Genomic DNA, 17,722 nt, shown 5'->3' on the forward strand with positions numbered 1-17,722 from the left:
GATAAAAAAGAAAGAGTTATGGGTTGTGTCTTTTTCAGTTTTCACCAAATTTATGAAATTTATTACTTCTAATAAAAATAAATATACATAATTAAAATGTATTTTGTATAATTTGTTGTTTAAGTATGAAATTTTTGGGGCAACTAAAAATAATTGGTTAATGAATAATAAAAAATTAGAATAATCCTGCAAGGCTTTAACTGCCTTACATACCGCACACTACACGACAAAAGAAGTACGGGTATAAGCGTAAAATCAAATCCTAATATCGCACTAGCAGCATCAACCAAGGAAAGCGAAAATCAAATCCTAGCTACTACGTAGATTTTCCGAGTACTTTCGAATTAGGGTTTGTGATTTCAAGGAATTCGGTTTATTTTCCTTGATTTGCTTCAAATTATTGCGCCATGTTCACTCCACAGAGAAAGGCGTGGCAGCCGCAGACGCCGCGGAGTGAGGCCCGAACAAGCGGCGGCTTTGGGAGGGTTACAAATCCCAAGAATGTTGGGAAAGGCAGAGCGGTGGCTTTCGTCGACCCTCCGCTACCACCGCCTTCACCGGTGGGTTCACTGAGCGAAAACGACGCAGTGATAGGGTTGGACGCTGAAAACGTGGAGGATTGGAGGAAGTTTAAGGAGGTGGGTCTCTTGGATGAAGCGGCCATGGAGAGGAGGGACCGCGAGGCACTCCTTGAAAAGGCTTCGAAGCTTGAAAGAGAGGTTGGTTGAGGTTTGATTTCTTCAGGTTTTTCAGGAACTTTTTTGCAACCGGATTTTCGGCATCTGTCTTGTACTATTTGAGAAACTATTTTATTGGTACAGGTTTTTGATTATCAATATAATATGGGGCTTCTCCTCATCGAGAAAAAGGAGTGGACTTCAAAGTATGAAGAGCTAAGGCAGGCACTGGCGGAAGCTCATGAGATCCTCAAGCGCGAACAGACGGCTCATTTAATTGAATTGTCTGAATCTGAGCAGCGGGTGGAAAATCTAAATAGAGCCTTGGGAGCTGAGAAGCATTGTGTGGTAGATGTATGCTATTTATTTATTTTCTCACTTAAATAATTTTGAATTGAACTTCTGTTTTGTTTGGCTTATTGTTATGATAATTATTCTATAAGTGACTGTGAAATCATTTAAATGACATTTTTTAAGAATTTAAGACAATCAATCTCTGTTGATGTTTAGCCTATATTTAAGGAGTCTGATATGGATAACAGGTGTATATCTCACTCCATCTTTCGAATGTCTGTCAAGTGTAGCATTTGTCATATATTTACCTTTTCTAAGTCTTCTGTTACTTTTGAAGTTCCCCTTATGTTTTCTTAGGTAGCATTGTGATTGGAAATTTTTAATTTTTCTTGACATCGTGCATCTGATTGTTGCAGCTTGAAAAGGCTTTGCATGATGTGCAACATGAACATAACAAGATCAAGCTTGATGCTGAGACAAAGTTGGCCGATGCTAATACCTTGGTTCGTGCAATAGAAGAGAAATCTGTTGAGGTGAAAGAAAAAATGTTTGCTGCCGAAGCCAAGATTGCCGAGGTGAACAGAAAGAGTTCAGGGTTGGAGATGAAATTGCAGGAGTTGGAGAATCGGGAAAGTTTGCTTCATAGCGAGCGCCTCTCTTTAAGTACTGAGTATGATTTTTGCTTAAAATTTTATAACGTCTCTTTGATGCTTTCACGTTCTTACATTTTCTATAGTGTGCAATCGATATTTAAATAAAATACAACTGCATTGCTCTTAGGAGAGAAGCACATGAAGCATCTTTTTATAAGCAGAGGGAGGACCTACGAGAATGGGAGAGTAGATTACGACAAGGAGAAGAGAGGTTCTCTGATCTTAGAAGAGCCCTTAACCAGAGAGAGGAACGTGTAGATGAAATTGAGAGGTCTCTTAAGCAGAAAGAGACAAACGTTGAAGAACGACAAAAGAAGATTGATGTATCCAGCTCAAAGATAAAAGGGACAGAAGATGATTTAAATATTAGACTCTCAGATTTAGCTGCAGAAGAGAAGGTCGGTTTCTTGGGTCTCTGAGCCACATATCTGAGTTTAAGTCTGCCGTTGAATTTTGTGTGTAATTCTTAACCTCTGTTGTATTGTTTCAGAAAGCTGATTCTATAAAAAGCAGTTTAGAAATGAAAGAGAAGGAACTGATTGCATTGGAAGAAAAGCTTAGTGCTAGAGAAAGAGTGAGTCCAGTCCAAACCCTCAATTTTCTTCTTTTTTAATTATGTATGACTCTTTATTTTGTTTCTCAACATAGAGAATTGATTTTGTATAGCTTTCACTGTATTTTAAATAAATTTTGGGATCATGGCACATTACATGTGGCATACCCCATATATGTGTTGTTCGTGAATTGTTTTCTTCCAACTATACTGTATAAGATACATGTGTTAGCCGTTTCTTAGCAATGGTTGCTGTTAGAATATGTATAATGGATGTGAAATGCCCCAACCCAACAAGTTAACTTATTTGTTTGAATGATAGATTTACTAATATTAACATGGTATCAGAGCGGGAAGTCTTGGGTTTGAACCTTAGCTTCCGCAAATTAAACTTCCAATTTATTGTTGCCCCAAGTGTGAGCCTTTGTGAGAGTAGCCCTAGTATTGGGTCTCGTTTGTTGTGCATGTGTTGGGCCATCGAATTACCCAGTCCACACGTGAGGGGAAGTGTTAGAATATGTAAAAAGGATTTGAAATGCCTCAACCCAACAAGTTAACTTGTAGGTTGAATGGCTGATCAACTTATATTAACAGCTTCCTATGGTGTGCTTAAAATATTCTGGGATCCCTTTGCATTTATTTTTGTTTTGTTTTGTTTTTCTTCAACAGTTAAAGATTTTTATTTTCTTAAGTGATGCAGGCTGAAGTTGTGATTTTCTAAAATAGGGTATAAAGTTTGTATTATTTATTGATAGGTTTGACTCATTTGAGGGGCATTCTTATGTCGTAGCTTGAAGTCAAATAGCATTTCAATTTATCTGGTGTTGAAGCGTTTTTAAAAGAGTTGGTTATTATGAGCACTCAGGAAGATTGTTTAGAAATTGTCCTATCTATATTTCCAAGTTATATTTCAACTTTTCTTACCTCTGTTTGTGTTTGTGTTTGTTGGGGATGGGTTATAGGTGTAATTCGGGGGTACCTCGTATATTAGTTGCGGTGGCTATTATCTAATATGTCTTCTGGGATCAGTTGCATATGGAGTGATTGTTATGGTGTTCACCTCTTCATACTGAACTTGGATGAATTTTAGTTTTTTGTTTAATATTACCGACATAATGTGTTTCTGTGGATATTTTAACAGATGGAGATACAGAATATCCGTGATGAACATAGGACTAGCCTTGATGCTAAAATGCGGGGGGTTGAGTCAGATTTTGAAGAAAGGAGGAAAGCTCTTGATGAGGAACTAAGAAGCAGAGTAGATGAAGTGAAGTCACGGGAAGCTGAAATTAAACATAAGGAAGAAAGGATTGCAAAACAGGTGCATGCTCTGGATATGAAGTCAGAGAGAATGAAGGTGAACGAGAGGGACTTCGAACAGAGGATGATAATTGTAAAGGAGAAAGAAAAGTCTATGAAGGCTGAGCAGAAAAAGTTGGAGTTAGAAAGGCAAGAATTGCTTGATGATAAACAAAGCGTGCAGATTGTCAAAGATGAGTGTGAGAAGATAAGGGTTGATATTGCACAGCAGGAGCAGCAGATTGTTATGGAGAACGAAATGCTTGAGATAAGTGAAAAGGAGAGGTCTGAATACTTCCATTTGCAATTAGAACTGAAACAGGAACTGGAGAAGTGCAGACTTCAAGGGGAGTTGCTTTTGAAGGAAAGAGAAGATTTGAAACAGGAAAGGGAGAAGTTTGAGAGACAGTGGGAAGAGCTTGATGAGAAAAGAGCTAATGTTACCAAAGAGCTTAGGAAAATTGTAGAAGACAAAGAAAATTTTAAAAAAATGCAATCTTTTGAAGAGCAAAGGTTGAAACAATTGGAAAATGAAACTCGGGAGACTATTCAGCGAGAATTCGAAGCTGTTAGGCAGAAGAAAGAATTGTTAGAAGAAACACTTAAAAATGAGCGATGGATTTTGTCTGAAAAGGCGCAAAATGATCATTGTCAAATGCTTCACGATTTTGAATCTCGGAAAAGGGAACTTGAGATTGATATGATGAATAGGATGGAGGAAATGGAAAAAGTTCTGCAGGTAAAGGATGGAGCATTTGAGAAGGAAAGGGAGAAAGAACTTAACAATATTCATTGCTTGAAGGATGTTGCTGAGAGGAAACTGGAAGACATTGAATCTGAAAGGTGTGGAATAGAAAGGGAAAAGCAAGAAATTGCAATGAACAAGGAGTTGCTAAAAGGAAAGGAACTTGGACTACACAAGGACATTGATGAACTGGTTAAGCTTAGCCAGAAGATCCAGTATTGGCGAGAGCAGTTTAAGGAGGAAAGAAATATCTTCATTGCTTCTGTTGAGAAGCATAGTAATTGCAAGAGTTGTGGAGAAATCACGAGGAAATTTGTACTTCCTGATCTCGAACTACCTGATATGGAAGAGAGAGATGCTCTTTTTTTAACTAGGCTTGATAATAAATTTATGGGGAATTCTCAAGGTGACAAAGCTGCTTCTGATGTTAAAGCTATCCACAAATCTGATGGAGAGCCAGGGAGAAGCATGTCTTGGCTCCACAAGTGCACTTCAAAAATATTTAGTATATCCCCAACAAAAAAGGTTGAGCCTGTCTGTGGTTCAATATTGGGAGAGGATTCGTCTCTGTTAGCTATCAGGGATGATGTGGACAAAAAAGCTGAGGGGTCTAGTGTGTGTGTAAATGATGTGTCAACGAGGTCTGGTGCTCCAGAAGATGAATGGCTACAATCCCTTGGGAAGGCTAAGAAGGCCATTGATGTCCAACGGCTCCAATATGATAACCCTTTTAGAGAGGCAAGTGATGGTTGTTCAGTGTCTGTTGGAGATGATAGCTATATAGACAGTAAAGCACAAGATTTTCCAGAAGATTCTGTGCAATTGGAGCTGAAGAGTGTTAGGCCTAAACGTGGGAGGCGCAAGTCTGGATTGCATCGAACACACTCCGTGGAGGCGGTGGTTGAAGATGCTAAAGTGTTCCTTGGTGGAAGTCCCGGGGAAGTGGAAGCGGATGCAAGTTTGCAGCCGAATGATAGCAAGCTTGATGCAAACGATAATTATGGTATTTCCACCCGTACTGGGAAAGCAGCTGGCAATGTAAGGAAGAGAAAGGGAACACACACTTCTAAAACCAATGAGATAAGACAGGATATCGGTGATAGTGAAGGACATTCTGACAGTACCACAGCTGGTGGGCGCAGGAAGAGGCGACAAACAGTGGCTTCAACAATCCAAGCTGTTGGAGAAAAGCGCTACAATCTCAGGCGACATAAGACGTAAGTTCTAGTTATCTGTGTGAGATGTCACTTGGTCTGGTGGCAGCTAATTGAGAGAGTTTTAGCTGAAATATATTTATAGTTCAGGCATGATTGTGTCAAAAGCCTTTTCATAGGAAGACTTTTTGGGGAAAGGTTGGGATTGTTTTTCAAGGTTGCCTTTTGTTTTGGGACCGTGGAAAGTGGAAACTGAATTTAGGGCATCTAGGGGGATACTACCCAAATGCAGTCCTAAAGGCCATCCACCAGGGCTTATGTGAAAAACTGATTTTCATTCATCTTACAATAGCCACTGAACGAAGTAGAAAGAGTGAATTTCATCTATCTTGAAGATATCAAAAGAAGTTTCTTCTCCCACAAAGGCTATTTTTTCCCCTTTCCTTGCGTTCTTTCCAAAATACGGTGAAGTAACAGACAGGAAACTGTAGACTATGTTTTTCCGTGGTTGGCACCATTGCAAATGCTTTTGAGCCATTTATTCTTCTTGTTCTGAATTAGCAATCACACAATTCATCCTCTAGGGCTATTAATAACTCAAGGCTCAGTAATCCTTTTGCTATTAAGAGTTGTGTTATCACCGTTTCTCCATCTTATTTGCATTTAAAGCATCTGTTTACCACATTGATTCTTCTCTTTTTATGGTTGTCAAAGTCAAAATTCTCTTTCGTGTCTTACAAGGGAAGAAGCTACATTAGTTGGGACTTGTTGTTTCCAAATTTGCTCCGTGGAAAGTTATTCCTTTTTGTGTAGATTCCTTATTAGTTGACTTATATACTCTTATCTCTTAATTTGCAAATATCCAATCATCTACCTCTTAGTTTTTTCCTTTGAAAACTATCCTTAAGAAAAGGCTCAAAATCATGTTCAATCAATCTTTAGTGCAGATTATGATCGAGGTTGACTGCCCATTTCTGGTCTCGAAGTCCACTGTATGAAGAGTGAACCTGTATGGAATTTAAGCCACATGTGTCTCAACTTAAGTGATACGATCAGTAAGATTGAGGTTTAAGGATCATTACCAATTTTTCCAGATATTCGCAAACTAAATTAAATGGAAATTTGAGAAGCAAACTGTTGACCATGAAATCAAAGAAATTTCTGCATCAACAGCTCTGTAGTCTGGAAAATAAATTACTTTCCTATCTAAGTAGTGTGGGATTTTTATTTCTATTTTGTAACCATTAGTTTAACATTATCAATTGTTACTTTTGGGATTTGGAAATTAGTTTTAGCTTTAATAGGTTAATTCATGTGTTTTAGACATTTGCTTTGGTAACTGTGCTATATGCTTCAATTGCTTAATTCTAACTCCCATGATTAAATTGGTAGTTTATATTAATCATTCAAATGTTTCTAACAATGTTCATCTCAACAAGAATCAGTGCAGGCTCAGCCACCACATCGCAAGCCCCAGCAGATACGAAGTCTGGGTTGGAGGGGGATAATGTTGGTGGTGCCACAAAAGTTGCAGCAGATTCTGAAACCGCCTTTGTGCTACATCCGAAAGCTGCTGATGACCATGGCAAATCTACTCTGGTGCAGGTTACAACTTTGGAAAGTATGGAGTTCCAGAAGGACAGGGTTGTTAGGGTAAGATCATATTCCCCCTTGCCGATGTTGGGCAAGTCTTTTATTATTATTGCTGCATTTATTTACTGTTTTAACAATCATTTCCTCACACATTTTTGTTTTACAGTTTAAGACGACAGACGATGTAAATGAGAACGCGGGAAAGTTTATCGAAAAACAGTTGAGTGAGGAGGTTAATGGTACCTCAGAATATGGCAGTGAAGATGAAAATGGAAGTATGGTTCATGAGGCTGATGAGGATTATGACGATGAACTATCAAATCATCCTGGTGAAGAGTCGATAAGAAAGAAGATCTGGAGGTTCTTATCAACATAATGGATGCCTATTTTGTTTGGTTGAGCTAGCTCAGCCACCTCACAACGGTAATCCACGCTTGTTAATGTGACCTTTAGAGCTGGTGAAAAGTCTTGGCTCTTCTTGTTTTCCCTTTTGGGTTATTCTGCTTAAATTTTCGGGGGAAGTAATGCAAGGCTGATGGTGGTTTGTGGCATTGAATGCCATCGGCTCTAGACTTGGATGCATGTAGATCAGGATGACTGCACCATGTGACTGACTTATTGTAAAATTGATGGTGCAATTCTAGTAACACTTTTTGAGGGGTTACATTGCTGGGTTATAGATTTCTGCAGGTTTATATGGCCTAATGGCGCTTCAGTGGGCGTTTGGAATTCTGATTGTTCAGATAATAATGTGGATAGTTTTCTGTCATATATATTGATCCTCTGGAATGAACTAATTTTAGAGAATTGCAACTAGGTTATTTGATTTTATGCTAGAAGCCTAAAGCATATATAAATTTTTTCCAATAGGACATTTACATTCCCAAGAATCACGAGTAGCTTAGATGGTATTCATGTGTATGGTATTTCATAGATGTTTCAAGGTCGAGCCTCCCTATTCCTTATCTTGTATTTAAAAAAAGAAAAGAGTTTACATGCTCTGTGTTGTGAGAGCAATTGTAGTAGTCATAATTTGCTGGGTCAACAAAATTTTATATTGGGTCCCACTTCTATTACATAAAAAGTCAAGTTAAACATATCTCTCAATACAACCACATCAACAAAACACATCCCCTAATATAACCACATCAACAAAACACAAATTTCTATACATTTTCCTTCTCACCCAACATGGTGGCCAACAAATTCTCATGCCCTCCATGTTCTCCCCAATAAAACTACATCAAAACACAATCTTTCAATATAAAACACATCTCCCAATATAGCCTCGTCAGCAAAACACAAAACTCAATACAACCAGATCAACAAAACACAAAACCTCATACATATTTGTTGACCCAGACAAAATAACACAATTGTAAGTGTCCTGAGAATCTCTCTCGAACTCTCTCCCTCAAACCCTTGTTACCTCTAAAGCGGTGCAACCACACTGTAAAAGCATGGACAGAAAAGGGACTTATCAGCCACTAATAGCCCTGCCAAAACAATTAAGCGGCAGATAGGGGCTAGCCCCACATAGCCTCTTATCCTTCGCATTGTGGTCCGTCCTTGACAGTTTGGCACCACAGTGCGCCTCCAAAATCACCAATTATAGCTGCTTTTTGCACCTTGGTTTTTCATAAATGGGCTATCCTAGTAGGAAAATCAAATAAATGGACTTGTCGCTTGCCTTTGTAAAGCTACAATTACTGAAGAATGTGCCCTAGAGAAACATAACCAAAAGGAAAAACATGGGCTATTCCATTCCATTCATCTCCATGATAATATGGTTTTATGGGTACCCTTTTTTCATGTAAATTTTCTGGAAACTATGTAAACAAATCAATAGGGTTGGGACCTTTCAAGAAAAAAAAATCAATAGGGTTAGGCTAGGATCTTCCGAATAATTGAAAACTTAGAACCGTCATAAAATGACACTATGTGACAATCTCATATTTGATTGATATGTGACACTGAGATTAGTAAAATTATTATAGAAAAGAAAAAGTGGGTGCAAAATTTACTCTTCCTCTGTTTCTCATGTCAGTAAAAAAAATTTCACTTTTTGTCTTTGTCGAATTACAGGCTTACAGCTACCAATCCATGAATGCTAAAACCAACTTTAAGCCCACTCCTCAATAGTCCTTAGCCTTTTAGTATGTCTCTCTCAAAACAGTTAAGAACCCAATAGCTCAAAAAGAGACACGGCAAAGGCAAGAGAGTTGAAACCCCAACTTTGTCTTTCATGCATTTCCATGCACCTCTTCTCCATCAATGGTCCCCCATACTTCAAACCCTAAACCCTATCAATAACCAGTTCTACTATGTTCTTAACCACACTTTAAAATCCTCCAACTACCCAATCTTTAACTACACATGGTAACCCAATTTATTAAAAGGAATAATAGTTATTATTGATAATATGATGGAACAAGCACAAAAGAGTAGGCCTATAAAGACACTACGTTTCCTTTCGCTTTCACTAATTAAGACCCTTTCAGTTGCTAGTCCTTGCCTGATCTTGTTTATTGTCATTACTATTATTACTTTGCTCATGCGTTGGTAAGTGTGCTTGGATCTTGTATTCTCTCTGCAATATACTTCCTTAGCTTTCCCTATAAACACAAGGAAGCAAGTTCTGGACTTTGCTTCCCCTTCCTCTTTTCCTCTTCGTTTCTCTTTCTAATTCAACTCGTATTTGGCTCTTTCTCTCAAAATACTCTCTACCACTGCCCTCCAAGAGGGTACCTTGTTGTCATCTTCTCAAGATCCTTGCACCTAAACTATTTGGGTTTGATTCCTTAGTTTTATACTTCTTTTGGGTTCTTGTTAACTTCACTGGAGATTCAGAAGAACCACCAGAAAAATGGTTATCCAAGTTCAGGCCAAGCTTCACCCTCACATGCTCTGTTTTCTCTCTGTTTCTACTTAAATCTGTTGAGTGCTTTTGGTTCTTCTTAGTCTTGAAAAGTTAAAAGATTTGATAAATTACCCATGAAGAATCTAATCAGAAGAAGCAGAAGTCATGTTATTCTGGTGCTGTGCATGTTGAGTTTGAGTGGATTGTGCACTGGGGAAGCAGACAGTGGTGATGATGGAGCTCCAATGGAGAAAGCAGAGCAAGCAGCTCTTTATTCTGCGATACAGGGTTTTGTGGGTAATTTGTGGAATGGCTCAGATCTCTATCCAGATCCTTGTGGTTGGACTCCTATTCAGGTATTCCTTTTTACCCTAACAACTGTTTCATTGCCTAGTGGGTGTGTCCTCCACATGACCTCCTACGTTCTACTGTTTACTTGGAATTTTGTCTTGTCCAGTTCAGTTTCTTTACTCAAAAGTAAAAAAGAAAACAATCAATGAGCATTAGAGAAACAAATATACACATTCAACAATATTGGTCTAAATGACTAGATTCTACAAGTGTGGTTGATGAATGTTGTTTTAATTTACCTTTTTCAGGGGATCTCTTGTGACATCTTTGATGGATTTTGGTATGTAACTAGCTTGAGCATTGGACCAATCCATGACAACTCTCTTAGTTGTGCCCCAAATGTGGAATTCAGACCACAATTGTTTGAGCTTAAGCATCTAAGATCACTCTCCTTTTACAATTGCTTCTTTTCACCCCACCAGCACCCAGTTACCCTCCCTAGCACAGATTGGTCTAAACTTGCTGACAATTTGGAGTCACTGGAATTTCGATCAAACCCGGGTTTAATTGGACAAGTTCCTATTAGCTTTGGCAGCCTCATTAACCTTCATTCTCTGGTGCTATTAGAGAACGGCTTAACCGGCGAAATACCGGGAAATATTGGACAATTAACCAGCTTGAAGAGCTTAGTACTTGCTGGTAACTGGTTCAATGGTAGAATACCAGATAGTTTTGGTCAGTTAAATGACCTACTGATTCTTGATTTGAGTAGGAATTTACTGTCTGGTCTTTTGCCATTGACTATTGAAGGGTTGACCTCACTCTTGAAGCTTGATTTGAGTAACAATCAATTAGAAGGGCAGCTGCCAAATGGGATTGGATATCTAAAGAATTTGACACTGTTGGATATTAGAAACAATAAGTTTTCAGGTGGGTTGACCAAGTCACTTCAAGACATGTATTCCTTAGAAGAGATGGTGTTATCTGGCAATTCAATAGGGGGAGACCTTAAGAGTATAGAATGGCATAAACTACAAAGTTTGGTCATTTTGGACCTCTCAAATATGGGTTTGTTTGGTGAAATACCTATGTCTTTTGTTCAATTGAAGAGGCTGAGGTTTTTGGGTCTTAGTGACAACAATCTTACAGGCAGTCTCTCACCAAAGCTAGCAAGTCTGCCTTGTGTTGGTGCACTCTATGTTGGTGGAAACAATCTCACAGGGGAACTCAAATTCTCTCAAGAGTTTTACAGGAAAATGGGTCGTCGGTTCGGGGCGCGGAGCAACCCAAATCTTTGCTGTCCGGGTTGGTTAATGTCAACAAGTGATGCTCCTTATGGAGTAAAACCATGCAAGCAAGAAGTCACTCTGATTGAACCCAATTTGAATTCCAAGTTGGGTGATAGCAACTTGAACCAAAATTCCCATTTCATTACTTCTTTGGGATTCTCAAGCTTTGCTGTTGATGGGTTTTGGTGGGTTTCTCTAGTACAACTGTTGATGATGAATTTTCTCCTACTTTGAAAAAAAAAAGGGCTCACCTAACACGAATCTAACAGCTTTGCTTTGTAATAAGTTTAATTTTGTGGTTTATGTATAATAATTTTCTTAATATATATTGTGAGACTCAAATTGCATAGAAGTTTTTGTGGGCAAAAATGCTAAGCATTTAGAATTATTGGGGAAAAAAAACATTGAGATTGGTAACACTGTTGTTTTGTGTCTCAACCTAGGCCACCAATTGTGTCCTTCCTTTCAGTTCTGGACCTCTGGTGAATGGTGAACAGATTTGAGAAAGAAACCCCAACTAAACAATAAATGCTGAGAATTTTTGCTAGCGAGAGTTTTGATCAGTTGGGTTATAAATGCAACGCAGTTATGAAATTTTGAATACATTGAAAAGGAAGTGCCTAGAGTTTTAAAGAGGAGTATTAAACCTTGCAGGCTGCCCACCTGTCTGGGTTTCTACTTTTTGGGATAGATTTATCATTTATTCTTGGGTCATTGAAAGTTGATAGATTATTTCAGTCATGTACAAGTTTGAGTGGTAGTGATAAATTTGACATATTATTAATGGGGTAAAGAATACTTTTGATCTCTCACAGATGGATTGTGTAACGATTCAGTCCCTCACGTTCCAAACGTTACAATTCGGTCATTGGCATTTGTAGACTGTAACTCGATCAGATTTGGGGTAAATTCGATCAGTTAATTTGCTGACTTGTCACATTAACCTAACATATACCGTCAAAATCATCTGACGTGGCATCAAAAAGTTTTTAAAAATCCTTTTTTAATTGACATTTGCATATGTGAAAATTTTCTTTAACTATTGGTCTCTGAATGGAATCTGAGAAAACCTTAGAAGCTTCTTGTTCCCCAACACAGGCGCCACCTCTACCACCAAGGCCATGCCCATTGAAGTCCCATCGAAACCGGCGCAGCCGACGTCAATACTTAACAACCGTCTCCAGCCCATCTCCCCCACCCTCCCTTTATATATACTCCCCTCTCTCCCTCTCCCTCCACCACCATCACCACCAGTACCACCACCCTCTACCGCCACAATGTTGGTTCCTCATTTTCTATCAATACTCCTTGTGACGTTTATTATAAGCTCCAGCTCCTCTTCTACAACTATCTCCTCCAATAAAACTCATACCTTTAACATAAAACCTGAATCTTTCTTCAATCCAAAATTCCCGCCCAGAACCCTCTCCTCCAACAAGAAGTTCGACGGCTCCTCCAACCTCGTCGACCTCAGATACCACATGGGTCCCGTCCTTTCTTCCTCTCCAATCAACATTTACCTTATATGGTACGACCGATGGTCTACTCCTCAGCAGCTCCTCATCAAGGACTTCATCCTATCAATTTCTTCACCAACTGAACCTTCCCCCTCTGTCGCCAAGTGGTGGCGCATAGTCGTTTCTTCAAGCCAAACCTTCTTGTGGTTACTGGGTTTTGGTCAATATGCCAGCTCATCTATTAATTATTTGATTTTTGGTTAACGTGACAGGTCAACAAATTGACTAATTGGATTTGCCCCAAATCTGATCGAGTTACAATCTACAAAGACGAATAACCTAATTGTTACGTTTGGAACTTGAAGAACTTATTTGTTACATAGCCCATTTGTGAGGGTCCATGGGCCATTGGGTGATCCCTACTCATATTTGAATCAAGAGCAGAGCTTCATGATCTCTCGCATTACGATCTCATCTTGAATCAAATTTATGATTTCACTTCTATTTTAGGTACGCAACAAATTTTTATATTTTATATATATAAATATATATATATATATATATATATATATATATATATATATATATATATTAGTTTTTATTTTCATAATCTTTAGAAGGGATATCAAACAAGACCTTAAATTATATATATTTTTTTTTCAAGTCGCCGTAATAAAAAAACAAATAGGACCTGAAGCAACAATAACCACGGATCTGGACTAAATCAATTGGGTCCCACTCGTTAACAATGATCGCATTGACTTTTGGGAGATGAAGAATAGTCCAATCCAACAACCCATGACTTGACACATGTCCAACAACGGTACGTTCTAATGTTTAAATGGTCATACATCGTGAGGTGGACATTCATGGCCACTATTTTTCACACCCGATTTCGCGGAACTGACCAAGTATGTATGTAGTCTTAAAAGTAGTCCCATCATAGTCTCTTAATAGATTTTGTATGTTAGATACTCGAACACTATTGCCTTATAATTTACAACATCTTTATTCAACAACAACGTAGGAATATTTACACATCACCAGTTATTAAATACACCCCAATTTCTCATCAAAAAGTCCACTCTCAAAACACCCTAGAATCCTTATAATTTTTCAATCCCAATTATGTTTCTTCTTCCCTGAAACTCTAGATTCCCAATTTGGGAGCAAGTGTCACTAGCGACTTACTCCGTCCGGTGTTCGTAATCACAACCACCGGCGAAGATCCATCACCACCGCTACTGAAGATCTTACAATTGTATCGCCACTTGAAAATATCCTCTTCCCAGGTTGTTGTTTATTCTTTTGTTCGCCAAAAAGCCCACTCCCAGTCCGACGGTGCGACAGTGGGGATGTTGGCGACAGACTTCGATCCAACGGCTATGAGGGTCTTCAAGCCTCTGCCGTCGATTGTGGCCAAAAATGGAAAGTTATTCGGTGGTGCAGGACCTGAGCAGAAGCAAGAAAGCTTTTTGGTCTCATTGTCTTAGCTGATCTTGTGTTAAATTTGTTACTTTAATTAGCGAGTTGTTTGATTGTTTATCCAAGAAAGCTTTCATTAGCGAGTTGTTGTTGTTGGAGATGGTGGAGGCGATGCTGTGAGGTGCAACCATGGTTGAGTTGTAGATTTAGGGTTTGGGATTGGGATTGGGGCATATTTGGTATTTTATTAAAAAATTAAAAAAGGGGTGCACTACATAATTTTATATTCTTAAGTGGGGTGTAATGAGAATAGAGTGTACTTAACAAATTTTGGGATGCAAATAATGTTAATCATCATTATTTCCTAGATAAATCTCTACAACATTAAAACAATAAAGAATTTTAAAATGGCTTGCCTACCACTTTTTTGGAGAGACGAGAGAGACTGAAGGAGAAATTATATAGTAAGTATATTCTAATATTCTAATATTATATTTTATTTTTAATGTTGCGATAATGAATATTTAGAAAAAGCGACTCTCTTGAAAAAGTCTATATTTTTCATATCCATAGCAAATTCTGATGCAGAGAATTATTAGCAAAATATGATGTTTTGGATCTTTAATTTAGCTACTCGCATCATTTTACAGAACGATACTGATGCAAGTACTCTTACATGTTGTGCTTTGAATTTAGTTTTCATACATTTTTTAGTGTTTTCATAAGTAAGTTACGAAGTGTTCTTAAAAGAAACGAAAACCCAAAGTTCTTAACAAAGATTAAGGATTTGATTGTATATTAATGTTATTCAATTTCTTAATTTAGAGTTATGGTGCGTTTGGTACGAGGGTAATGGGGTGTAATAGTTACAAGGTTAATTAAATTTTAAGTTTACTTGTGTTTGTTATGTCAGTATAACTTTTAATCCTGTAATAAATTTTAGTAATTGAGCTTATTTTTTACACATAAAGTTTATTAGTGGGGGACCTGGGTAATAAAAAGTAATGAGAAGTTTGACTCCAACCTATTACCCCTTTAAATCAAAAATTCTAAAAGCCCATAAGTTATATATACATATATATATATATATATATATATATACACACATATACCCAGACACATATATATACACACACATATGCACCGTCTGTGTATATATATATTTATATATATACACATATATATACATATGCACTGTCTATGTATATATATTATATACATATATATATATATATATATATATATATATACACACACATATACATACACACATATATATATACATATGCACTGTCTGTGTATATATATACATACATACATACATACATACATACATACATATATATATATATATATATATACACACACACACATATACATACACACACATATATATACATATATATATATATATACACACACATATACATATATCTATGCATATGCACTGTCTGTGTACATATTTTATATAAATATAAATATATGCATATTATATATATATATATATATATATATATATAAATAATATCGGGCTTGGGTTGGGCTCGGGCTGGCCCAAAATTGGCCCGAGGTGTCGGGTTTCGGGTTGGGCTAACCCAAAAAATGGAGCCCATGCCCGCCAAAGGGGTTGGGTAGGGTCGGGCTCGGACCTATGCCCGCGGGTCAAATGGTGATCCCTACTCTTGTGTTACGTCTTTGTCATGGATTTAACTGTTATCAAATTATTTTGTTGAAATTGTTAACGATTGTTGTTATATATATATATGTCTAGCTGTGTGTGTATATATATGCATATGTATCTATATTTTTAAAATTTTGGTACATGATAGTCGTAACAATAAAAAACATAATCTCACTTTTTTCTAGTTTGGTTCATTACAATAATAACAAACAAGAGTAATGGTATTACACCAGTAATGTATAGTCGTAACAAACAAGAGTAATGAATACTTGGGTAAATTTTACCCTTCTTTACCAAACAAGAGTAACACTTATTCTTCATAATTGTTATTACCCTTGTAACATTTACATGGGTAACAAATTATACCTCTAAATTTTTACCCCCATACCAAACGCACCCTTAGAGTCACATTAAAATAAGGGGAAATTCCTCATTAGTTTAAGAATCCTTATTTAAATCAATTAATTAGAGTTTGTTTCTTAATTTAGTTTAGGATTGATGCCTTAAATATTAGTCTACCAATCAATGTCAGATTGAATGTTGTATTATACATATATATCATGATGAGTTTGTATATAATAGTGGGAGTGGGACCCCATGAAAACCTGTTTTGTTTTCTTACTGGACTAGGTACCTTCAATCGCACGCAAAAGATCTCCCTCCGGCCACTTCCACTTCCACTTCCACTTCAAGCACCATATAATAATGAATTCTATCAAACTCTCTCTTGATAAATCAAAACGTGGCATGTAGTGTTGCTGAAATGAGTTGAGTTTGGCCAAATGCTAAGCTGTTAAAACCTTATTGATCATCTACGACTCACTTGAGTTTGTGTATAATAGTGGGACTGGGACTGGCACTGGGACCCCATGAAAACCTGTTTTTGTTTTCTTACTGGACTACGTACCCTTGGCACGCAAAAGATCTCCGGCCCCCTTCCACTTGAAGCACCATATAATTCATTCTTCTTTAAATTGTCTAAATGCATGGTGCAATTGCTAATTAACCAGATATTATATATATATAGGAATTCTCCTATAAGTACACAAAGTAAGGACATAAAATAAGTACAGTTTTTTTACCATTGATTTAAGTGAAATGACTAATGGGGTCCACTGTTTTGGGTCCTATATGTTTTAAATCAATGGTAAAAACATGTGTACTTATTTTATATCCTTATTTTGTGTATTTATAGGAGAATTCCTATATATATATAATTAAGGAAGGAAAAATAATTAGCTTATCTAGTATGCATGGTTTGTGGACTTAACCATGATGAAACCTAAGTTCAAAATTTTTGGAAGGTGGATTCATTTTTCCCACTAATTTAGCTTATATAGTATGTTGGAATCCTGTGCATGCATCTCAATTATTGGGATCCCAATTGCTAGGATCCATAACACTTCCAAACTTCTCCATACATTATTTTCCATTTCTACATGAAGTTGACAGGAGATTATCTCAAAACTTAGGCACCTTAATTTTCTTGATAAAAGTCTAATGCTTGCCGACTATAAACTCCCAAATTCGCTGCGTGCGACCACAGATAAATAAATCATCGCAATAACATTTGACAAGTTTAATTTGCCGGCTTTTTAGTCCAATTACAGAACCCATTAAATTAACGATAGTGATTGTCCCATTTTTTTATACTATGTTTGTAGTTGACTCTTAATTAAGAGAGAATTAATATATATCAAGCAAACTAACAAAGTTGGAAGGAATCAACTCTTAACCTAACTGATTAGGAC

General features: G+C 37.3%; 2 protein-coding genes across 4 annotated transcripts; both read left to right on the forward strand.

Moving 5' to 3' along the window:
* The first annotated feature begins 259 nt into the window (after positions 1–259).
* Positions 260–7,775, forward strand: LOC120001935 (protein CROWDED NUCLEI 1-like). 3 transcript variants are annotated; one of them, XM_038850460.1, is made up of 8 exons: positions 260–719; positions 822–1,025; positions 1,388–1,641; positions 1,752–2,022; positions 2,115–2,198; positions 3,319–5,438; positions 6,815–7,028; positions 7,135–7,775. In XM_038850460.1, the coding sequence occupies exons 1-8, from the start codon at positions 408–410 to the stop codon at positions 7,342–7,344; spliced, it is 3,669 nt and encodes a 1,222-aa protein (XP_038706388.1). In that variant the 5' UTR covers positions 260–407; the 3' UTR covers positions 7,345–7,775. The 3 variants fall into 3 exon arrangements, with proteins under 3 accessions (XP_038706388.1, XP_038706386.1, XP_038706387.1); XM_038850458.1 differs by having other exon boundaries at positions 261–719; positions 822–1,031; XM_038850459.1 differs by having other exon boundaries at positions 263–719; positions 822–1,031; positions 6,821–7,028.
* Positions 7,776–9,520: 1,745 nt separating this feature from the next.
* Positions 9,521–11,757, forward strand: LOC120001890 (piriformospora indica-insensitive protein 2-like). Its single transcript, XM_038850404.1, has 2 exons — positions 9,521–10,184; positions 10,428–11,757. The coding sequence occupies exons 1-2, from the start codon at positions 9,963–9,965 to the stop codon at positions 11,640–11,642; spliced, it is 1,437 nt and encodes a 478-aa protein (XP_038706332.1). The 5' UTR covers positions 9,521–9,962; the 3' UTR covers positions 11,643–11,757.
* The last annotated feature ends 5,965 nt before the right edge of the window (positions 11,758–17,722 follow it).

This window comes from Tripterygium wilfordii, chromosome 7, assembly GCF_013401445.1.
Source record: "Tripterygium wilfordii isolate XIE 37 chromosome 7, ASM1340144v1, whole genome shotgun sequence".
In the NCBI taxonomy this organism is placed as follows: domain Eukaryota; kingdom Viridiplantae; phylum Streptophyta; class Magnoliopsida; order Celastrales; family Celastraceae; genus Tripterygium; species Tripterygium wilfordii.